Genomic DNA, 25540 nt, shown 5'->3' with positions numbered 1-25540 from the left:
GTGTAGGTCTGTGTTCTGCATGCACAAATGTATGCATGCAAGGCTTGGCTTGTCTCCAGGAGCCTTGTGTTAATGCCCGTAGCACTCCTCCATTGGCTTGTGGCAGACTGTATTAGCTCACCGCTCCGGAACAGTCAGATTCTGTATCATGGCATCTCAGGCTGACTCTTTAGAGCTCTCTCCCTTAGGTCACACATGGAATTTAAGAGCTTTTCTGAGGCAAAGAGGTGTGACTCGTCCTGAGACTCCCCTCTCGCTCTTCCTCTGCATCTGTGTCTCTCTTCTCTCTCTCTCTCTCTGTCTCTTACTTATTTCTCCTCACTTTATTTCCCCCTTCTACACTCACGAGTCATGGGGCGTACACTCAGCGGTAAACCAATTTCATTTAGTATGTTTTCACATTTTTATCCAATCATGGCTTGCTCAGAGGTTTCAAAAGCCACATGACGCTTTTATTGGGGCCTAATTAAGGATCTCTGATTTAATCCATGTCATTTAATAGAGATCAGTCAGGCTCTTGCTTTGTGCACAGGGAAGTGACGTTGATGCATTGCAACCACTGCCTTCTACTGCAGCAGGTCAGGGTTAAAGTGATTTGCATTAGGGCTAGTATGAATGTATGGCGTCCACACTCCACCTGTTGGGCTTTCAGGAAATCTCGACTTTCACCTGTGGCTTGCTTCTCTCACACATTTTGACCTGACAGCCTGGGCTTCAGAACACGGGAACTCAGGCGGTTTCACTGCCACATGCAGATCAGTCTGCACCCGACGCCATCCGCTCTGTAATTGCCTTTTGGCTTGCTCATTGTTCTCATTCATTTGCCTCTCCGCCATACAAAAAGTGTCTGAAGTACTTTCAATTGTTATTTGGGGTTTTGTTTTCAGAGGTGTGTCTACATCATTGAATGATTGGTGCAGGCTGTCTCATTACAATTGTTCGCAATTACAGTCAACCCTCGAGACGGTCTGGTAGTTTTTAGCTAAGTCTTGGATTGTGATTATTTCGCTTCCTCTCGCAGGAGGATTGAAGTGCGATGCCGAGCAGTATTTTCTCAGCATTCCGGTGGTGAATGACATGAATGAGAGTGAGAGAAAAACAGCCTGGCATTGTTTCCGTCCTTTTTTACGGAGCCGTTCAAAACCCTCCAGCCAGCCAATGTTGTGACACAGTGTTGAGCAGAGAGAAAGCAAAAGAGTTGAGAGCAGCCCGGGTTGGCTGGGGCGAGGGATCGCGTCTCTGTCTAGCCCGTAATGCCCGACCGTCTAGACAGAGAGAGGGAAGGAGTCTGGGCCAGAGGGAGGCTTTGTCGAGGGCATGGCCGGGTGGGCGCCTTATCTGAAATCACCTCTACTCGCTGACAACTTCAGCTTCTGGACACTAACGGTATTGACAGCTGACAAGAAGAGCGGCCACTTCCTAGCCCAACACACCCTCAGCCACTCCTGCCTCCGTCAGTGGCATCCCTCTCTGTTTCTACCCCGCCTTTCTGCCACTTGACTCCATGTTGTGACGCATGTAGAATACAGCCAAACCAGTCAACCAGCAAATTTTAATTGTTCTACGTTTCTGCAAGAACTCACATTGTTTCGTAAAGCCAATGTCTTTGGCAGTCATCCTAGATATGCACTCTCTCAGAGACTTCCTGTCTGGCTCTGCCATGCTAAACTACATGGCTTTCTTCTGTAAAGTCACAAATTCATGGGATATCTTCACTCTTATACGAGGTAAGAGTTCCCCCCCCCCCCCCCCCCCACCTTTTTTCTGGCTGATCTGTGGCAGGTGAGGAAAAGTGTGATGTCTAATGTGTCCTATGTGTAGGGCTCGTCTCTCTACAGCTCATTATGCCTGAGCCCTACGACAGTTTGGAGGGCGTCGAAGGCATCGCCGCGTTGGCCATATGCTTTCTGCGGCTCCTATCTGTCAGAATGTCAGGACGTGGCAGGGGTGCGCTTTTCTGCACCAACAGAGGAGTGGAGCGCAGCACTACAGGAGGGCCTCATTACCTACACACCCACCAAGAGAGTCTCGGGGACGGGCTCTAGCAGGCATACTGAGCGTTGTGTTCAGAATCAGAGGGTGAGCCATTTAAAAGGCACTCAACCCAACCAACAGCGCCGCGCTCCCTGTAGCTCCATTCTCCCGGCAGGAAATGTGACACAGGATTATTTAAAAAAAGCAAATGCTTTCACAAATTAACGAAGTAATTAAGGCAAACAAATAGATTCCCTCAACATTTTTATTGAACTTTTGCTTTTGTGTCTCCATCTGGCCATCACGTCACCTCACCTATCTGGAGTCCCACTTATGTTGTGGTCCACACTCTCCTATGGAGAGATGAGACAATGCCAAGATTGACATTTATTCTTCTTCTGGCATTTGAGGATATGTCACAGTGCTTGCTTTTTGAGTAACACCGTAAGTCCGTGTCTGTGGTTTTTAAATATCTTTATGGCAGAGTGTTATAAAGCAGTGTTTGCAGTCGTCTAAATGCCTGACACGCCCTCTTTTTAGGCTGTGTATAGATCATTTTGCTCTTAGTAAGGGTCCACAGAGCACAGTGATCCCAGTTGTGTTTGGTAATGCACAATAGGAAGTGGTGAGGTCCCTCACAATTCTCAGCCCTCCATCACTCACCATTGATCCATTAAATGTATATTGGGAGCCTGCTTTCACATGGTCAGGGCAAAAATCAAACGTTTGCCCTTGACAATCTGTAATCTATACTGTCTGAATTAGGATGCATTAGCGATCCGGTCCCTTTTAACTCAGGTAGTTGAATGCTCAGTGGAGGGAGGCTCCATTAGAAATCAGGGGAAACTTTAAAACAGATTTTCTTTATGAGTTTTCAAGGGAGACAAAAAGTTATCTCAGCTGGGGTGAAGTCACTTCTCACTTGACTAATGGCTATCAAAGCTGCTCATCTAAATCTCGACTTTATTTTCTTGGTATTTGCTCTGCATTTCTGTGAAATTGCTCTGGCCTTCGAATGGGGTCTATTTTCAATACGTATTCATGGAGAAAATGTCTATTTAAGATGGAGAAAGTGCTCTCTTCCGCATAGACAAGACGGTTGGATGGTCACAAATACCTTTAATATTAATATATTTTGCATCCAGCAGCAATATTCAGTTATGATAACATCATTATGGACCATGAGTATAGCCAAATCTAAAATATTCATGATGTTTAACATTGTCACATAATCATGGAGGGTAAAATGGTTGAAATCTTCATATTTTGTACCATTTAGAAATAAAATTGGAAGGCTGATACAAACTAGCTGCTCATCTAATCACATCCACGGAAGGACTTTGTGCCACAATATTGTGACTCATCGCAGTGTTTAGTGACACATCTGCTGCAAACTTTTCAACTATTGCCAGAGTGCATTCTGGATACTTTAATTCGGTCCACACTCTACTCTTCCAGAGATGACCGCAGGGATCGGGGTTGGGATAGAGAGGGTGGGGCTCATTGCAGCGCCACACAACACAATCCCATGTCCCCCTAATTAAATCGCCCAGTCCCATGTAGCGTGGAAGCTAGCGGCTCGGCAGATGTAGCGCCATGTTAAACTTTATGTTGCTTGAAAATGGCTTCCGCTCCAAGTGCATTGGAGACAGAGATGGTTTGACTGTAAAATGATGTGTTTTATGGCACCGTTATCGGGGCGATATTCCTTAAAGATGCAGCGCTGCACGCTGTGGCATTCTCCGTCTGCAGGAGGGAGCAAATTGATATGAACAGATCAACAGAGCTATGCCCTTCTGGACGTCCTTGGCACCATACTTGGCTCCTGAATTGATTTCTCTCCATATCTCCCATGCCAAAAAAACTCCCATTCAGAGATTTTATACTCCCACTGCTGACACATTTTGTTCAGGTTTGGAGAGGATGTACCGGTGGAATGTCGTTCATTTCATCCCACATTCCTTTCCACACTTTTAAAGTGACCTAATATCGATGCAGTGCATTGGATAGTGGTATATGTCAGCTATGTGTGTATACATGCGTGTGTGAAAGCACTCTGTGTATGAAGAGAGATTGCTTTTGATTTAATGGCTATTGTGCTTGACTTTGTGTGTGTTCCACTGTAGTGGTGTGTCCTTCCCTTGCCTCTGCTGTAGCGGGTAAACTCTCTCAGTCCAACATTATTTCACGCATGCACGTACTTACACACACACGGACACACATATTGTGCCTTGGCTATGCTCCATTAGGTGGGCCGTGTCTTAAACAGGAGGCTGACGTCACCACTTGGCTAGGGAATATAGGACGGCTTGTGTGTGTGTTTTTGTGTGCGTTTCTGTTTGTGTGTCACCGGTCTCTTGTTTTATTCTCAATGTCCTTATTGTCTCTCGCATGGGAGCTCCCCCTCCACACACCCTCTTCTCTGTATTTGTGGCCTGCTGGATTCTATTGATCAGCCTGCGAAAGCTTGATGTCTGAAGAGGAGGTATGAGGGAGGGTGGAGGGTGACAGTTGTGTGCCCATATGTGTTTTTCAATTTATGCGTGTGTATGTTTGCGGAGGTGATTGTTGATCAAGTGAAATAAAAATAGAATTATGTGTCTGCCTCCACGTACTTTAGATCATTTATTAGGCTCAGCGGTGATTCACTAACATTGTTGCCATGAATACTGAAGCTCCTGTGAGCTGCCTCTACGTGTTGATCTTTTTACTGAAGCTGTGAATGAAGATTTACCGCCGTGCCATAACACGTTAAGACCTATTTCATAAACTTTCCGGTCAACTATCAGGTTGTAACAAAGGCGCACAGTGCATGAGCACAAGGAAGTGAGGAAACGACAGGGATAAGGTCACATACGTCATTGTTGTTACAGATGGCAAACTCCGCTTGCGTTGTTTAATTATGCAATTTTGCTGTGTGTGTGTAGCTTTTAGAGCCCGAAGATCTGGTAGAAGTGTAAATTTGAGCAGTTGGCATGTTTGAGCAGAGGGAGGTGTGAATGGAGGTGGCCTCCCACAGAGACAAACTGTTACTGTTCAGACCCTCCCTCAGGGCCACACCACCGTGAACTAAGCTCCCAGTAACACAACACGATACAATGTTGGTACTATCAACACGGTTGGATCGCTTGTTGTTGCCGTGGGAGGTTGGAAGTCCTCCCATAGATTCATCAGTCTTGCTGCTTAAATCTGGCTAAACTCCTAAACCTTGAGGATGTTTTTTTTTTTCTTTTACACAAAAGGTACAATAAAAATACAGAAACACCAGCATGAAGAAGCTGGAAATTATGTTGTGAGGATGCGATGTGATGGCTCAATAAGACTTCATTTTTTGTTTGTTTATACTTCAAAGGGAAATGACTAAGGAGGACAGAGTTTTTGTCAGTTTTTAAATGCACACATTGTATTATTGTATCGTGTATACTAGCCACATCCCGGCTCTGCAGACATGGGGAGCTTTTTTTCTGGCACTGTTTCAGAACATTCACCTCGCAGAGGGCAAGGTCAACGCTAATCACAGCTTACATAATACATTTGCATGATCATATGGGCCTCCCATCTTAACGATGCCAGTGGAAAATGCCATCTCATACTTCTGCTTCAGAATATCCCATCAAGGCACAAATGGCATCCTCGGTGGTGATTAAGGAAGCCTTGACACATGGCTAATGTTGTTATCACGCTGTTCAAACCACTGGGTGACCATTTGTGTCCTGTTGATAGGGTCATTGACATCCTGGAAGGCATTGTTCCAATCAAGAAAGAGATGCATTATGAGATAAAGGCAATTGCTGGAAATTAATATATTATCAGCATAGATTTTGCCTGGCTGATGATGGGATGCTGGAAACTAAACAGACAGGTTACTTCAGTACAGAGCCGGCCGACCCGTTCCCTGCGCATGCAATGGTCATATCGCAGGACGTGTGATGGCGGCAAATTAACTCAAACGCGTCATGCTGCAACTTTTTGCTGCTTGATGCAAAAAGAAAACTGACATTGTTTTCATTTTCAGTGACTAATCCAGTGTTTCCCGTTTCATTACTACCAAGGTGTTTATGATTAAATTGTTCAGAGCACCACATTGTTTATCCAGCCTCTTAATTCATCACTAAAAGTGCAACAGATTAATGCATTTAAATATAAAATATTCAGCATTTCTGGTGAATATCACTCTATGTTTACATATCGCAATATATATATATATATATATATATACATTGGCGAGAAAAAAATATTGCAATATAATTTTTTTCTAATATCGTGCAGCCCAGTGCCCTGTACATAAGGCATGCAGGCGATGACAGAAGTCATACAACACAGAAACTCTCAGGCTTTTTTTAAGGCAACGCAATCCGTCTCCTTTCTACTGTAAGCTCTAACAATTGGTGAATGAGGCACAAAACAAAGAGGTCTTTGAAGAACAAAGTGAACCTGTCACACACAACGACTAGCTGCAGACGAATGCCATCCCAACGATTGTATGCTTTCTAGACAGGGGAGGGAAAAGCATCCCCAGTCCCAAAATGATATAAATTACCACTGTTATGGTCTATACGGTTCAATTTAATGTGCTTGTAATGATAAATTATTTTGGTTATGAATCTAAAGTGGACCTGAGTGCAGTCGGAGCAGCAGGACTGTTAGAACAATTGCAGCTGTCTCCCAGGGCTGTGGCCATTAGTCAATAAATTAGAAAGTAATTAGTTTCTGCTTCTGTGGCTCTATTTGAAGCGCTTCACACAGGTGTAATGAAAATTTATTGGAGCTGTTGATCCGGAGGAGAAAAGAAAAGTAGAGGATTTGTAGCGTGTGATTGTAATGCAGGATTTCCATCTTCCTCTCTCTTTTTTTAGCTTGCAGCGACAGGTAAAGTTAGCCACGATGACGAGCACGGTGAGATTTTGGCTTCGATGTTCAGAGCTTTGTCAACAGGCCAGTTAGCTAGCAGCTATGAATATTTCATGCGTGGATACTTAATAAGAAGACTTCCTTTTGAATATTTTTGAATTCCTGACTTCAAATGATTTTGCTTTAACGCTAATGACAAGACTTTTGCTGAGAAGAGCTGAATGAACATGCCCAGAATCGAGCCCCCGACTGTCTCTGCTCTCATTTACAAACACTAAAGAGCAAAATGTACGGGTGGAATATTCACACGCAACACACAACATCACATCAAGTAAAATAGCATACAAACAGTTTCAGAGAGGTCATGTTTTCTTTGCTATAATTTAAGAATGTGCTGTGCTCAAACAAGTCAATGATATTACATTATTTTTAATTTCTTCATACAGCACACTAATTATTTTCAGTGTTATTTGACGCACAGTCTGCGTGGTCCTCCATAAAAACAAGAGGGAGGACGTCAGACTTCAGCCGTCAGGTTTACCTAATTGAAGAGCTTCACATTTCTCTCTTATGCCATTGTGTGCAGAGCAAGGCAGTCACACGAAGCGTTTTGTTGGCAGACAACATCAAGGCTATTTGTTTTTGTCTGGTGGAATGTAAGGTCAACAGGAGAGGAAGAACAGCAATTGGAAAGCACTTGCGCAACTGTGATGTCAGTGAACGGCACGAAAGACCGACAGGGAGAGGAAGCCGCCACGGCAGCATATTTGTAAAAAAAGGAAAAAAATTAGGGGTGAAAGAGAGATGAGGCGGAGAGAGGAGGCAGTGAGGAGATGTAGAAACAAGCACAGGCGTGAAGTGGCGAAGACAGCGAGAGGGAGGCAGAGAGACGGAGGAGGAACAGAAAGGATGGGGAAGTGGAACAGAAACGGGATGGACGGATGGGCGATGACAATGAGGCAGATCGGTCCCAGCCCAAGCTATGGCCAATTAGAATACAATTAGCTGGACCTTGGCAAAGGCTAGGGTGCACAGTAGGGCATCAAGGGAGGGGCGGGGGGAGGGGCGGTAGGCAAAAAAGGGGAGAATATCCCGGTGATTAAAACCAAATGATTAGTGGTGTGCAAGGCAGAGGGCTGGAGAGCTGGGGTCACCTGAGCCTGCAGGGAGAGAGAAGGTCTAATAGTAATGAGACCAACCTTCCCACTCCTCGCCGTCACCTCCTTTCTCTTTCTCAGACTCTTTCTCCTCTCACCAGTTTTCATCATCTCCCACTGCTCTTTATTTACACATTCTCCCTATTTCTGTCCGTCAGCGCGCCTTTCCCTGACTGCGTCGGCTGCCTTCCTGTGCTAAACCATATTACTATCTATTACTGCCTCTTGCCTGTGGCCGAAGCGCGCGCTAATGCTGTTGTTGTGGGAGACAGCTAAGCTTTTTGTGATAAGCAAAGACATATGAGAGTAGTTTGTTTATCTTTTTTAATCGTGGGTGTAGATCTGCTGATGTATGGTAATAGATGGATTGAGCTGTAACAAAAACTCAACACAATACTGGCATCTGTTGCAGGCTGCCCATGAGCTGCTGCCTCGGTTTTCCTAATGAAGCTAGAATTTGGTCAGAGTGCCCGTTCCTGTCTAAAGCAACAGTGAACTGTGATCTAATGGTGTGGAGTTGTTTTTAGGATGGGGGAAGATTTTCACAGACAGAATGACCAGGTAACAATAGAAATCCTCAGAATGGTGTCTTGGTCCAATTGGGTTTTGGTGTAACACAGAGATCTTGTAGGCATGCTGTGTAGTGTGCATATGTCATTTTGTTTGCTACATGCGAGCACATGCTTGTGCGAGTGCGTGTATTTATCTATAAATAATGAGGTCGGCCCCTTGAAATGTATAATGGCTAGAGGCATGCTAATGGCCAGAAACAGCATCACTGATGCATTTACTCTTAAAGGGACAGTACAGGACAGGGTTTGGTGGCGTGGTTGCAGATTGCAACCAACTGTCATACCCCTCCGTTCACTGTTCACCGCCAAAAACAAAACCATTGTCACTAGGGTTGCAACGGATCATAAAATCCGGAGCAAGTATAACTTTTAACGATCCCTGATCGCGTTTTTTTTGTTTTTGTTTTGTTTTTGTTTTGTTATAGCAGCTGGTCTACAAGGCTCCAGACTATTTTTTTTTGCATCTGTCCCATTAATAATTTCAACCGCTCTGAAGTCAGTAAACCATCAGAAATTCTAAATGTTATCCTTTTACTTTGTTAAAGTCATCTATCGTGTTTTTTTCTTCATAAAAACACACAATTCAAATAAGGAAATAAATGATGTTATAGATTATAACAAATCTTGTCATTAGTAGTTTTAATGATGTATTAGAAGCTTCTTAGAGCGAGTGTTAGAAAGTTAAACAGCTCATAATTCATCTCTAATATTTATTTATCTGGTTGTGAAAACACATCCTTCAAACAATTGGATTTATTCAAGTTTTTCACCAACAGTACAATTTACGAGAATACATGTGAACACATCATGATAACGTTATAACGTTTGAACTCGTGTTGCAGTTTACCTCATCTTTAATCTTTAATTTCAAATCCTCTTTTTCAAAGTCTTTCCTGACTCATCTTGGCTATATCTTGGGAGGCCCCCTCATGTATTCCTCGACTTTACACAACTGAGAAGAGCTTTGTGAGAAACGACCCCTCACCTACCGAGAGGAGCAGCAGAGCAGTTAGTCGGGTTCTCCTTGTGATGTCTGCCATGAATAGTTGAAGAATCATTATGTCTTTTTCCAGGGAGGCAGGCGGGTAGCACCAATATGCTGCGAATCAACAGGCAATCATGCAGAACATGCAGAGAGCTGTGAAAGCCTGAGAGGACAGAAATCCAGCTCCAAGATGCTCCTCCAAGCCCCAACCAGCCTTAATTACAAACCTTTTTGCAAGCTTCCCTAAATTACATTTGCCTTATACTTTGAGCACACTTTCCGGCAAGTTAGTAATTTTCTTGCAAGGCACTTTCAGAAAGAGCAAAGACCTGATGTTCCGCACATCTTGGGCATCCTCTGTCTCTCTGCGCACCCCTTTCAAATCCCCTTCTTTCTCCCCAGCCTGTCTCTGCAGAGAGGTAGAGTACAGTGGGCCTGTCAGCCCTGGAGGGCTGTTGGAGATCAGAAGACATGTCAGAAGTCTGGTGGGTCTTCTCCACACAGACCCCACTCCGTTATGCGGTTGAAGCCCATAAAGAAAGTGCAAACACAGCCCTGGGTCCGGGCCACAGGTCTGAAGCCATGGGAGACGGGGACGGGCCTGACTGCAGTCAGACAGACAGCCCCGAATAGAGAGATCTATCCACAGGGTGGGATTGGTTGGCGAGAGAATGTAATTCTGTGTGTCCCACTCTGCGATGGCAAGAAACACAGGCAGCTGCATGCACAGAGGGAGAGAGAGGGGGAGAGAGGGAGAAAGAAGTGACAAATACACAGTGCACTATATGTGACCATTGTTTGAGTTGCCAAATTGCTCTGTTGTTGGCCAGCGATTATTTGTGCTACAGAACACCATGATGAGTTTTCAGTTTGGAGAACATCGGAGAAAAAGGGAGCAAATACATGCCTTCCCTGTTGGCTACCTGTGATGACTTAGCCGAGCCAGGAGATGTATAGCACAGTCTTGACACATACGGCCTGTATCACTTTAAAACAAGAAAAAGGAGAAACGGAGTAAAACTGCCCCAGAGCCCCCAATGTATTGTACTGTATTACAGTGCCCCAGAACGGCCTCTGGTCGGAGGTGAGCGGTGGCAGTTTCAGCCGTCCGTAGGGACCGTGGACAGGAGGCCTGGTCAACTGGACGACAGCGAGGGTCACAGGGTCCCCTGGGGGGGGATATATCCCAAAGGGGGTGGGCAGATGGGGTCTGAAAAGAGAGTGTTCTCAGACAGGTGGATGGCTGTCACCCTCATTTCGCCACCGCCAGTAAGCAGGTGGCCTCTCCCTCCTCCTCTTCCCCTCATGGGTCACCTTCACATGGCACTGCTTCCCCCAGGGTCCCATCCCATCATATATACATGTACACTGTATGCACACACACACACACACACACAGCAATAGTTTTCATACCGCACGACTCTCAGTCAACCCCAGCACCTGGGGACTGGGCGTGTAAACAGTCGCACTCAAGGTTGAACCCAGGTGTTTCATTTCCATTAAGGCCCTCATCACATTCGCAGCCTCCTCGCTCTGACTTTGGTCATAACACAGACAGAATAGTCATTCAATTTCAGATTACTTTCTCTTTGCCTTTGTACATGCTAAGATGCACGGGGTCTATTTTAGACGTCTGTCTATGAAATAATTATCTCCCAACTCTCTGCCCCCCGACATCTTCAAAAGAGGGTGTTCCATTGATGATATTTGCCCTACATCATAGCTTTGCTCTTGCAGCAACTCTAAAACCCAATATAGCATAATTAAACTAACAAAGTGACATCAATAAAGACAGAAGTGCTCTGTAATTACAGTCTGTGCTAGGACATCATAAGCAGGCAGTGTCATCACCCTAACGAAGGAAATAAATCGATGGCAGACAGACAAAGCCCCGCTTTACGATCCCCTTCTCCTCTGACACACAAAGCCAACCATAAACACGAGCAAGGCGAGAGTTTAATGGCAATCTTAAAGTTGCAGAGGCCACTAGCTTGTCTTTACTGCTCCTGCCCAGCGATACAATGGGTGCCTTGACACTTTCACCACTCCCTTCCTCTCCTTCATTAGTTCTGATTCTCTCTGTTTCTCCCCTCAGTCTGCCTTTTCCCATCTCCTTGCCTCCTATATGGTGTCTGGTCTCCTCACCCTCTGGAGACAGATGAGTGGCAGGCCCCCCCCTTAATAACTGTGTATTCCAATTCTGACACACATTGATAGACGCACACAAAAAATAATATGTTGCAAGATTGGCATTCCCACGTTGCCTCTTCCTGCAGAGAGCCATGTGGACAGAGAGGCTAAATGTCAGGGGAAGATATTGAATTCCACGTGCGCACACACATGCGTAAAGGCCCACTCAAAAAACAACAACACGGACAAGACACCCCACACTGATAGCGCGTGGAGTGTGAGGCCAAATGTCAAGGGATGATGTAAATTCGCATGATTGCTTCTAGAAGTAGTTCATCACAATGCCAACGCCGGCCACAGCAGTATCTCATTGTCCTCCAAGACTTTTGCTGAGCAGGACAGTGGGGCTCCAGCAGCAGCAGCAGGCCATGGTTGTGTCTGCCTGTGGGCGGTGACATGGCAGGGTCCTCTAAATTTATAAAAACCCACTGTTTCTCAGTTTCCTGAGAGGCACGAAGTATAAATACGCGGAGGAAAAGCATTCAGTAATCGACTTGGATATTTCCCTACACTGTACTCTACTGTACATCACAGGTTCCAGCTGAGATTAGCTCTGGGTATATCCAAGCCTGTCACATGCTAACACGAGGGACACTACTTGCATCTGAAATAGGGATATGTGTCATGCTTCAGTTTTGTACAACATCCTTTACATATTCAACATGGTCTCAGGGTGACAGTAGTGGATCTCCATCGGCCCCCTTTCCCCCCCCCTACACATCCTTTTGATCAAAGGAAAACCCCCCCGCAGAATATGATACTTGAAAGAAATACGAGCAACCGATGAATTGTAAAGTTGCGAACGCTACTACACTAACTGTACGTACGACATTGATTTCATTCGAGTGCACGGCTCCCCTCCGCCAGGCCCTGTATGCAGAGCCAGGAGCAAACTCTTTGCCGTGCCGTGGCCGTCGCCCTGACCCGGCCCAGCCTCCTGCAATTCTCACAGCCGGCTTGTTGAGGTGACTGATGAACAGACTCACTGGTGTGTCAAATATGGGGGGAAATAGTCAATCAGCCGGTGTGGCTGGCCTGCGTGCTGCTGTAATTTGGAAATGCTGCTTCGGGAAGTGTGTAAAAGTCATGCTCTGTGCCAGACTGAGGATAAACCTTTTATGGTTTTTGGAATAAGAGGGGGGGGGGGGGGGGGGGGGGTTACCCCTCTTCCGTCTCTGGCTAGATGCTCATGCTCACCTGTTTAGTCCACCCCTAAGCTGTGTGGGATTGTTTTAATGCTATGCCTACTATTATGCTAGCCGTGCATGAGTCTCTGTCTGTATATTGATGTGTGTGCTCTGTGTCTGAGTGTGTGTTTTTTTTAAGCAAGCAAAGGAGGAATGGAGGACAGAGAGAATGTTTGTGGGTGGATCATTTATGGAGGAGAGGGTGTTGATGTGATTTAGTGTGTGGGAGCTCAATGGGCCAGTGAACTTAGAAAATGAAAAGGCAGGGGTGACCATGATTAGAGGTGTGCCTTGCTGACTACTTTATGAGTGTATTCAGATGTGTGTGTGTGTGTGTGTGTGCGCATGTAGATGGCTGTGGGAGTGTGCAGCTGGACGGCAGTAGATAAACATAGCAGGACACACACAGTCTGTCATCTTCATTGTCTGGGTAAAACCCATCGGCGTCGTCGTGTATAACCCAGGAGAAGCAGAGTTGACTTATTCGCTCGGTCATGCTGTTCGTGCGTGTTTTGTATGCGTGCGAGGTCCTGGCCCCAGCTGATGCAGCAGAGACGAAGCGGAGTGATCTCAGACATGTGCCAGGGGCTAAGGTCAGGGGTCGTCGTATACAAACATACCCAGATAAATTGAGTGTGAGAGAGCGTCGGGGCCTGTGGGACCACTTGACTAACACTCACCCATAACATCATACTCTACCACACCCACACCCGCTCAGTTTCATCTCACCTTTCAGTCTATCTCCCCACACGTTTCTTCTGTTGCTCGTGTTTGCCTCTATTCTGCTATTGGAAACGCTCAGGAAACATCAACAAGACGTGTCAGAAAGGTGTCATATTTTGCAGTGTAGTCGATGTCATAATGAGCCCAAAAACGACAAGAATAAAAGTCATGAAAAAAAGAAAAACTGTTATTTTTAAACCTCACCCTTTCTAAGTCATTTTTTATTTTTATTTTTTTCTATTTTCATTATTCAATTTAAATTCATTTGTGTAACCCAATTTCACAGATCACAAATTTGCCTCAGAGGGCTTTTCAATCTGTAAATCATATGTCATCCCCAGGATGACCTCTGAGGATGGATCATCCGTCCATCAATTGCCAAAGTAACTGCGAGATATCTGTTCGCAGTGCTGCTTTAGGGTCAACGGTCAACATAATAACTGCTGAGAATCCCCAGCGTCTATAGAAACAGCATGGTCTACTTTCAATTGTCAACAAGTACACAGGGCCATCCATTATACGTTTCCTTCGTCTATCTTTTCATCATTGCCTTGTTTAACCAGGGTGCAGTAGATTCTCTATGAATGCTCTGCTACACACTGACACGGTTGCACACATTCACAGCTGAAAGCTTCCCAACACAACCACAGTCTGATCTTTTGGCCAGCTGAGCAGCTCTAATCGGTTTTGTAGAGAATTGGATGATACTGATTGTGCCACACACTGCTCTGTTGCAGCGGTGCGAAGGCTAGTGAGAGCTCAGCTTGACGACCGAGGAATTAACCGACTGCAGAGCAACCGCTGCATTTATGAAAATATTTCCAGTGGACATTACTTTTAATTGCCATCAACTAAACAGGAGTGACCAGCATGTATCATCATTGGATTTAGCCGTTGTGGGAAATAAATGCCATCACACTTGCATAACATTCTCATTGGCATACAGTGCACCACTGCTCACCCTTACATCTTATGACTATAAGAGTTTATCTACTGACACTTTTTTCTTTTTTCAAGCAAATAGCCTAATTATATTCATGTTGTTTTGTTCTCGTGGACATTGCCTATTAATCAACAGGTCGTCCCAGGTCAAATGTTAATACTTTTTTTTTTTTTAAACCACTGAATTTGCTGTGAAACACGACTTTGCATTTTCTCATCTACACCTGTCATTTCCCCATGTATCTCTTATCGAGAGCATACAGCACACAGTAGGCTCCCCTCTGTTGACGCTCTGTTTACTCAACATTCTGGCAAAGGTTGTCTATACGGAGGCGAATCACAGTGTGTCAGTATTTGTGTGAAATCCCCACGCACAACACACAGGGATCAGAGAAGAAGACGAACCGCTAACTTCATCCTGGAATCCAATCCAGGCATTACTGCGGAGGTGGCTTGGACTCCAATATGTTTAGCGCTACCTCGAGACCGTATCATCTCTGGCAATGCAAGCAATGCCTGAAATTCAATTTGATCTGCATGGCCACCATCACTTGACCGTGGCTGATGTCCATCTGATTCTCCCCCCCCCCCCCCCCCTGTTCTCTGTCTGTGCCTGAGCTGCCGCTGAGCCCTGGGCTCCAATTAATCCCATGATGCCTAGCGGTGGTTGGTATGGTGACCAGACAGGGCATGGAGAGAGCTGTGATTCCCAGGTGAAAGGTGGGATAGACTTTTTGATTCGCTCTAGCACACAGATAGAGTTACAGCTCAATTTCAACCTCTCGCCCTCACTGGTCTGTCCTCGTGACTAAAATGGGAGCAAGGAATAGGAGAAGGGAGAGGAAGAAAAGCTTCTCCTCTTCTTTCTCTCTGTTTTCCTGTCTGTCTCTTTCCTTTTTCTCACTCTTTTTTGTTGTATTACTCCTTCTTTTCAACCCCTCCTCCTCCCATCACTGTGCTGATGTTTTTTTGTGACAGAAGGGACTCTGACATGTTCTTTATAGCTTGGTCAGCTTGTAAAGCAACACTTCTAAGTTCTGTCTCACTTTTAAAAAGTGGAGTTTTTTTTTTGACCTCTCTGGCTCTTTATCCGTCCTCGTTTCACTTGTTCCTCCTGCTTGCGCTTTGTTCTTTCACCTTTTTTTGTGGACAAGGCAGGATTTGTGAATTAATCATAAGTGGTTCAATAGCTGGCCTTAGCAGTGCTCCGTCACCGAGGGATCAATAGGGGAAGGTCAGCGGCGCTGTGGTGGCACTGCCTGCTCTGGAGGAGAGACAAGGAGGGCCACATCCATGTGATCCATAAGCTCGGTCTGGCATGAGCCATGATGGGGAGGAGAGCCTGTCCTTGGCCCATCATGTTCCTGTCCTGGACAGACCACTGCCGCCACCTCAGGTGGACTGCAGTGTCCTCTTGTCATCCCCATATCATGTAGGATGATGCCCCACTTTTACAGAATGTGAGAGTAATATCTTTACTTTACAGTACATGTTGTAGGTAGTTTATTCTGATGAAGTATAATAGCAGTATGCACATTCATAGAAATCTTTGCCAGCAAAGCCTCTCAAGGTCTAACGCTGTACAGTTTGTGGTCCAGCTTTATAATCTTTTACTTTTCTTCTACTGATGTATCCTTGCTTTTTGTTTCCATACTGGCTCTTACACTTTTATCTTAAATACTGTCAATGACACTGCACACGTTTATTTTACTTGTTGAATGTAGCATTAAGCCAGTAAAGAGACATGGAAATCTTTGATCCTCCGTACTGAATTTGCCTCTTGAATGTACATGACCGCATCATTAACCTGGGAGCTGAATTCTCCTGCTCCTCGTTTTAATAGAAAGCAAGCTTGTTGTTGCTAATAATGAAAGCCTGACCTTTTGTTGCTGCAGTCTACTTGGACTTAGATTTAATTGCATTAGTATTTCTTACCACGGGAGAACCTAAGCTGCTAAAACAGCAACTCTCCCCCATGATATAAAATAAGGCTGTACGCAATTCCCTGCTGCTCATGCATTATTGAGAGTACAAAAGCATCCTCTTTACAAAGTGTCATAATAAGGCAGTGCTGCAGGACGTAGGTCTACACATGCACGATGCACACAGCATGTAGTTGTCAGCGGGAGTCGGGTCTATGGAGAAGCTTCATTCTGGTGCCACCTTTTATTTACAACGCACCGAGACACACCACGGATGATTTGTGAAGATTAGCAGGAGAGGATGTGAGGTGTGAATCATCGTCTCTGTTGCCGCTACTTCCAAGTAAGCATATGCACACTGACTAAAGGCTGAAAATAGCATTCACCACAAATGTGATGTGGGAGCCTTTTGAGCAAGCAGTTGAAAGTCATCGACATTTCAGCCCAGTTAAACACATTATGTGCGCTCGCACAGACACAGACACACACAGACAGTGTGCATTTCGAGTGAATAAAAAACGTCTTCACAGCCAAAACCTTACAAGCACTGAAATTCAAATTCCATGTCACCTAAGCTGTACATCAAAGCCACACATTTAGCCCTCACTGCTATGTGTGTATGTGTTGACACAGAGAGCCGAGCGGGGTAACCAGTGTATGACATGGCTATTTGTAAATAACGTCCCAACCTCATCCACTGGCAGGAGCTGAGAGCTTTAAATCTGAGTAGTGATGGCAGCCTCCCTGAAATGTGCATGAAACCGGCTTAGCGCTATCAGCGCAGCATCACCGCCAGTCACCAGCCTCCCTCTCATTCTGCTGGGCTGCTGTGGACCAGATAAGAGCAACACCAACCCCCCATCCCCCCCACTGCTTCCATCCGCCTTATGTTGTCTCCCAACAATCCACCCACCCTCCCACACCAATTCACCCTTATCCTCTTTACAAGGTCTTACAGGGACAGAGACACTGATGTGTAGCCACGACCGTAATTTATATTCTCTGTAAATTGTCTGTGATTTTTTCATTGAGATAAGTGCGGGGGGAACATCTGTTTTGTGCTGGAGGGCAGTGGGCCGGGGCCTGAGTACTGTGGCAGTCATTGGCAGTATAGATAGAGAGAAAGAGGGGAGGCACACGATCTGTCTCCCTACCCTGAATTACAACTCCAGGGGCCCAGCTACCCTCTCATCATTACTGTTGTATTTAGTTGAGCACACTGGGTAAACAAAACATTGTGCTCCATCTGTACAGCCTTGGAGATACGTGGTATCATATTTGGAATACGTAACTTCCTTGATTCATCTCGGTCTAATTCAGTTAGCTGCTGCCACCGTTTTCTGTCGCTATCCTTAATTCTTTTTGAAGACAACCATGACCGTTTACCAGACAGTCCGGGGTGCAGAGAAGAAAAGAAAAAAGATGAACATGTTACTGAGGAAAAGGGATGATGAGATGTGATTTAAAAAGATGTTGCATAACTCGTTCCAGCTGACTGACCCACCGCCCCCTTTATTAGCATATATGATTAGGCATTCATGGTTGAAGGCCGAGGCCACTCAGGAGTAGAGTAAGGACTGTTGGCACCACAGTGACCGGGCGCTGCGGCCTCATTGGCAGTCAAAGAGGTGCGCGACCTGCGACGTCTCGACATACGAACACTAGCGGGGGGAGTTGGAGGGGTTCAGAGCAGCGCAGACAATGAATCTCAATCCTGAGGCCCGTGGCAGATTTACATTTAAAGTAGTTTTAGCGAACGCCCCACTTCCTGATGCATTCTTTGGCAGGGCTGAAAGGGAGCGGCTTATCTGCGAGTCATCAATTGCACGTGATGCGTCCAGATAGGCGCTCCAGACGCGGCGGCAGCACCTTTCTGCTCGCACAACCAGCGCAAGGATGAGCTGCTGTCTAACAGAGTGCCGTCGCTTGACGTCTAATTACATTGCGCGTGGAAAACACCTCGGCGCCGACCGCTCCAGTGTTTTAACACATGTGACCTATGTTTTACCTGTGATTGACAGAACCGGTAATGACCAGCATCCGTGTGTTATTGATGTCCTGTCACTCGTCTTGCTATTAATGTTATCCCTAGATGGAGCAACAGGGTTACCAGAAACTTAGTGTGCATTTGTACATGTGCGCGGCGCTTGTGTGTGAGCGCTCAGGGGCATATTTGTGCTTCATATTTATACTTAATAGGGTTGGTGTGTGTGACGCCACGTGTAGGTGTGTATATGAATGTGTGTGTGTGTGTGTGTGGATGTGTTTGGATGAGTAGTAGGTGTGAGTGGGGTTGTTGACACAGTGGGGTAAAGGCTGTGATGGCTAAAGGCTCTGATGGGTAATTGAGAACAGCAGGTGTCGCCTCCCTTCTGAGCTACTTCAGGCCCCAACCAGCTCACCCTCCGAGTCTCTCCGAGTCTCTCCGGCCCAGCTCTCCTCTCCTCTCCTATTCTCTCGCCTCTCTTCTCCTCCTCTCCTTTCCTCTCCTCTAATCTCCTCTCCTCTCGCCTCTCTTCTCCTCTCTCTCCTCTCCTCTCCTTTCTTCTCCTCTAATCTCCTCTCCTCTCCTCTACTACTCTCCTGTCCTCTTGGCTGCATCGCCTGTTGAAGTTGCTGGGGAGAAAAACAGCATGTATGGTATTAATCAAACCCAGGGCATCATGGGGAATAGGAAGGGGGCTAGAGCACACTTATCACTGCTACACCGGTTCACCAAGACAGAAATCTTTCATTCTCTGTAACCCTTTTGACAAGAGTACACTTGATACAGTTGAGTAGTTTTGAGTCTGGTGTACAGTTATAGTTTTGTTCCTAGTTTATGAATTAAATATTGAGGACATACTATGAATCTTTTTTTATTTCTTATTTTATATTCCCTGAATAGCTCATACTTGCCAAAACCGTGTCTGTACTTGCGCCCAATAAGCCTGTTTGTGTTCCTCATTAATATGTTTAGAACTTTTCAAAGTTTCGTCAGTGTGTTTTCACAGAACATTTTAGGATTCCAGGATGATTCACCAGAGCTGTGGATTCTCCTCACTGATCCCTGTCGGAACATGAGAGTCTCCCACACAGATTTGTCTCTCTCTCTGTCTGTCTGTTCTAGCTTCTTCACCCGTTTCTGTGCGAGTGCCTATCGGCCTTTAGACAGTGAGGCTGAGGCTGCGTTTTGCCTGCCTGTGGGCTCCCCTGCTTTGGGTTTGTTACCCATGCTGAACACGTCACCAACCTCATAACCCCCCCCCCCCCCTCCCCCCCCCCCCCCCCCCCCCCCCTCCCCTGACTTTTTCGAATGAACAAATCTGATTGAGCGAATGCCATTACCTGGGTAAATGAATGATTCCTAAAGGACTGGACAAGGCCTAACACCACCCTGAGGGTAAAGCTTGTTATCGCAGCAAACTCCAAAGAGGAAAGAGGCAGCTGTGGAGCTTGTGTGCACTTTGTCAGAGGCCTGTATTTCCATATTAATCTGCCACATTTAGGCATCTGAGACAGAGAGCCTCCTGTCACGCTTCTTTGATAACAGAGCAGTTAGCTTTTCCCCCTCATGTATAAATATGTATAATTCTGATAAGATTAATTGAAACGCCTAAGTATACAGTGGTAGGAGATGAGTGGGAGGGAGAGAGTTGGAGACAGCAGCAGGAAGAGGAGACGCGTTCTGCTGCCAAAGTGTGCATTTTAGACTGGCCTCTGCCTCAGACCTGCTCCAGAGTGGGTGCCGAGGCTCTCTCCTGCCGGTCCAAAGTGCCTTGAATTGAAAATAGCATCTACCCAACAGTCCTCAAAAATAGCTGAGCTTATACGTTTTTTTGCGCAGAGCCGATAAATACGGCGTGGAGCCTCTGACACCGAAGCCTCACCCCAATTTCCAGTGCTCCGGAGGAGATCAGATAGCCCTGTGTCATTTGATTTTCTGCCTTATCTCATCTGCGCCCATCTTTTTGTCTCAAGCAGGGTTACATTTTAAGAGGCGCACACGCCTGGTATCTTTTGAAGGACAAAACCTCGGAATGATATCGAAACAAATAATCGGATCGCACTGTTGGGAATGATGCCAACTGCTGATGTAGGCATGTCGAACGAGTGTCCTTCAAGTAACATTTGGGATGCAAATCGGTGGAAGTACATGTTGAGATTGCAGCAATCTGCAAAGTTCTTAGTTCATGAGTGTCATTTATGATCACGCCTCCGCGATGGGTGACATTATGGATGCTGTAAACTAGAACACGATTTATACTTTGTGTATATCCCACACAGCCATTGAGCAGTTCCACTTTTCAAACTGACCAATAAAAATGTCTTGTTTAATAGTTGTTTTCTGCAAAGTAGGCTGAGTGCTAAACAAGAGAGGGCAGTGAGTGAGGAGAAAACAGCAGGAGAGAGGGAGGTGTGGGAGAGTGGAGGTGAGGGATCCTGAGACGGATGAAACAAGAGGGAGAGAGACAGCAGAAGAGGAGTCGGAGCGAGGGAGGAGACAAAGACCGTCCCCGGTGCGCCGCTCGAGTTGACTGACGGCAAGAAGAGAGCGCTGTAGAGAGAGGAAGGGAGGAGGAAAGGGAAGAAGGGAGATCAGCAAGGAGTGAGCACGTCAGTGTGTGAGTGGCGTCTCTCATTAGAAGGTGCTGTCAGGGGCCACAGAGGGGGGACTGCAGGGACCCCGCCTCCCCCATCTCCTCCCCCTCCGCTGGCCCCTGAGATCCGGCTGGGAAAATGATTGATGAGTGATACCAAGATAAACACGCGCTCTGGCCCCAAAAGGCAGCCCTGCAAAATGATGCATGCAGCGTTATAAATAAACCTTATGGGGAAAAAAAGCTTTACAATAAACAACAAAACAATGTAAAACAACCGTTGGGTTTTCTTATTTTGAATTTTGTTCGAGAGGACACAAATCAACCCAGCTTTTCTTCTTTGCTTTGATGAGTTTTTTGTGTTTCTAGTTTTATATGTTTGTGTGTGTGTGTGTGTGTGTGTGTGTGTGTGTGTGTGTGTTGTGCATGTGTACAGTGAACACAAGGCTAACAAGGCTCACCAGCTGTCTGCGTTCCAGACATCTCTTGGGTCAGATCTTTTTTCCCGTTGATACTTCCGACCTCGAAGCGTTCCAGGTGCACGACGCCGAATGTAAACAAAAACCATGGCTGACCGTGACAAACGGATATTTCACACAACAGAACTCTCAGCAATGCAGCAACGTCCACATTTTGGGTGCACGTTTTCCCTTTCTCAATTGCTTACTGTAACCAGCAACCTAATAACATTGCCGACATATTTTTGACATCAATTCACATGCAGAACAGGTTTGACTATATTATAATATGTATTATTGTTATTAAATATAGTAAAATTTACTTTAAGTTGCCTTTCAGTTGATAGTTTTCCGTTTACAATGTGCGCTTCCGTTTTTGTGTGACGTCAGACAACAGTTCACAAGTGGGAACTCCGACTTTGAGTGGTCTTCCGTTGTACTTTTTCTAGTAGGAGGTCAGGTTGTGTGTAACGCAGCATAAGCCCCGCTCAACAGTTACTCTGCCTCCTCAGCAGCTTTGGCAGACTGCTTTCCCACTCAATCACCGAGAGGCCCCAAACACTGAGGCAAACCTGTTCTCATTTGGTAGAGCTCCAAATCATAGCAACTGTGTATAGTGAGTCTTGTGTGTGTTGGAGGAGTGCAAAAGTGCTTGGGGAAACTGCAGTGTATATGGATTCATGCTGCAGATAGCCACTCCACAATGCACACAAATACAAATACACCCACACAAAACTATGTTCAACTGCTCACTAATTGTTGAGTAAGTCATAAATGTTTTATATGCTACACTTTCAGTTAATGTTCAACACTGAGCGCCAAATGCCTCTGTTACATATCGAAGTGGAAAGGCAGATTATCATCAAATAGTTACATTATACCATTATGAGCCTACAGGCTGTGGTCTGGTGGAGTGAGAATGAATTATGAATGGAGTGTAAGGGAGGATCTTTGCTTCCCCCGAGGGACTTCCAACACCACAACTCATTTAAGTTGGATGAATCACAGATAAGAAAGGGACCCCCCTCCGACACACACGCATACACCCTCCCCCCCACGCTGCTTGCCTTACACACTGCCCTTCATGTAATTTACTCCATAAGAAGAAGTGTCACTTTAGCTGCTCGTAGCACACACACTTCTCATTGGGAGGAATGTATGCTGAAGGGTGCTTTGTTCATTGTCAAACTGTGCATACCAATGCTGAAAAACACCATAAAGAAGTCTTGTCATCGAAGTCACTGGTGCATTTTCTGCCCGACGCAGACTCGTGTCGGGCCTCTTTGTACATCTCTAAAATGAGTCCCCGAGCTGTGCTGTAGCTTTGCCTAAAAAATTCCTCTCATCTCATCTTTCTCTCTTTTGCTCTCCCTCTCTCTGCCCGGTCTCCACGGATCCAGGCCGCAGAATGGGTCGATGATATTGTACAATAGGAAGAAGGTGAAGTACAGAAAGGATGGCTACTGCTGGAAGAAGAGGAAAGACGGGAAGACCACACGGGAGGATCACATGAAGTTGAAAGTGCAGGGAGTCGAGGTGAGTGCGCTTACAAGAGTTTGGATTTAGAGGGAGTGAAAGGGGCGGGGGGTGGGGGGGGGGGGAGGAGGGATGTGGGGCAGGCGAGAGCCAGCCTTCACCCTGACACAGACAAACACAGGTCCACAGTGAGCTTTCCCCTGACTGTAATGGAGACAGTCACATGCTGCAGTCGGCCCGTGTCTCCAAGGAGCCTTACCAAGAAACAATGCGGCACAACAATAGTTTTCCCTGGGAAGCCAGTGGAGTGGAACCAATTGTTTGTACCTTATTAAGGCTCTGGATGTTGCCTTTGCTCCAGAGAGCCTACATTAATCTTGCTGGCTCAAAGCAGTACTGTCGAGCTGGCGTTCCCTTACCTCACTCCACGTCACTCCGCATACCAGCCGCTGCCATAAAGGGCCCAGATGTTTTCCAGCCCCAGACTACTTCATCGCCTTTGCTTTCAGCAGTGCTAAAGTTTGGGTTCGGGTCTCTTTCACATGATTAGCCACAAGCACAGATGCCAGAAGCCCAGGAGTTGAGCTAGAGAAGATTTTTGGTCTGCTATTCGTGTACGTGTGTCCACGTGTACGCACACAAACACGGTCACATAATTCACACACACCTCAGGGAGTGGTGCTGTGAGTCCGTGTCACACAGTGTGACAAAGACAAAGCTCAGGCATTCTCCCAACAGGGCCACTGCTCTCTGTTTGTACTCCTGCAGATATTTGTCACTCCAAGAAAATGGCCTCTTCCTCAGCTTTGCCAGCTCAGTGTCATCTCTAGTCCTGCAGTGGCCTGATAATCTGTTGGGACAACACACATCCATCCGTTACATATTTTTACAGTTTCTGACTGTCCTCAGTTCAAGTCAGCCAACTTGCATTGACAGGGTTGTATTAACATGTGGATACAGATTATGTGCAGTAGTTTTTAGCATGTAGGCTCTGACTTCTCCACAGAATACACGTCCAGAAAGGGGTTGGGAAGTGATTCTACCAACAGGATAGGGTCATACTTGGCAATTGCACTTGTTTTTTGGGGGTGAGTTTACTTTTATTGACAGGTTCTTTAGGCTGTCACACCAGCTTCAGCTCTACCCCCCCCCCCCCCCCCCCCATTGCACATTTGTGGAAATCCAGCCTCCCCTAAAGTTCTGTCCTCAAAGTGTCCCTCCTAGAAGAGGGGAGGGGAGGTCTGATATGGTAGAAGTTGAATCTTGAATCTAGAAGTTCTCTGTTGAATGTGGCTTGTACAGGTATTAGTCAGCCGTTCCCTCAAACCATTCCTAAAGCCTCCATACACATATATCTAAAGCTAGAAAGTGGCAACAGATGCCAGTTGAATATGTCCCCACATCTACCTTACTTCTAATGTCTGCTATATCAGCCAACTTCAGCACACACGAAAGCACTGCCCCCCCCAAAAGAATACTGTACTGTTTGACACTGTCCTATTTTCCAGCATCAATGCTGGTCAATGCTCCAGAAAAGCAACCATTTTTCTTTCAAGCAACTCTCTCAACTGGCACATCACAGCCACTGTATCTTCTCTTGGCCAGCGATAACGCGTGTTCTCCCGTGGTCTTGTAGCTGTCACAATAGACAAGGAGAAACACTGTTACAGTATAAAAATATCCAGACCTCTGTGACCAACTCATCTTTATAAAAATAATATAAAAAAAAAGACATTTCCTGGCAAGCCATAGCTGAAGAGATCAGCTCTTAAGGGGAGGAATCTCGTGAAATAAAACACAAAATATTCTCGAATCCAGGGCAGCACTCCAGATTCTCTTTATGTGCTCCATGCTGTATATGCTGTGTGGTCCTGATGACCTGCCAAGGCGTGTCCGATGTGTACTTGGGCCGCCGAATGGAGCACATCATGTGATGCATTGCTGCACTTTGGTGGCGGCGTGGTTTGGAAACACGTTCTGGAAACAGAAAGGTTACATAACCCTTACAGTGTTTGAAGAAGAAGCTTTTCTTTACATTCCAGTCGACACTCGACATGAACATTGAGTAATGCGCTGGTGACTATTACAGTATTTTATGTCAATGAGTAGCAATAAGCAGTCAGAGGCTGAGCTGTCGAACCACTAAACCTGTAGTGTGCAGTGTAAAATGTGCAACACCGTAAGATAGAGAGTTCACCGAGTGTGATTCTGCATTCTGTGATTTTTGCTGTGGGAGCTCTGATATGTTGTAACCAGTCTAATTTACCAGAGCTAATTGCTAATTGTGCTCAGCAGTGCAAGGTGTGAAGGTGAGCTTAGTGAAGTGAGAGAGAGAGAGAGAGAGAGAGAGAGAGCACAGGTAGAAACTGACTCATGGCTGCAAAGCCACATGGGATCATATAAATCGGACCAAGATTACTGCTATTTCACATACTGTAAGAAGACAGTGCACACATTGTCTGCGCTGAGTCACACTGCTGTGCCTGTGTTGTGTGTTCCTGTGTTTCTGTGCACACATCCACA

The 25540-nt window shown here is 45.9% G+C and overlaps 1 protein-coding gene across 1 annotated transcript in view; it reads left to right on the top strand.

Annotated features, from left to right (window-relative positions):
- The window catches only part of camta1a (calmodulin binding transcription activator 1a), a 266168-nt gene that overhangs the window by 130781 nt on the left and 109847 nt on the right, over nt 1-25540 (top strand). The window contains exon 5 of the mRNA XM_076092062.1: nt 22942-23077. Within this exon, the coding sequence (XP_075948177.1) occupies nt 22942-23077 (136 nt within the window). The remainder of the gene's footprint in view (nt 1-22941; nt 23078-25540) is intronic.

This window comes from Anarhichas minor, unplaced genomic scaffold (genome assembly GCF_050575085.1).
Source record: "Anarhichas minor isolate MPS153535 unplaced genomic scaffold, ASM5057508v1 ptg000003l, whole genome shotgun sequence".
In the NCBI taxonomy this organism is placed as follows: Eukaryota; Metazoa; Chordata; class Actinopteri; order Perciformes; family Anarhichadidae; genus Anarhichas; species Anarhichas minor.
This window is presented reverse-complemented; position numbering and strand designations above follow the sequence as displayed.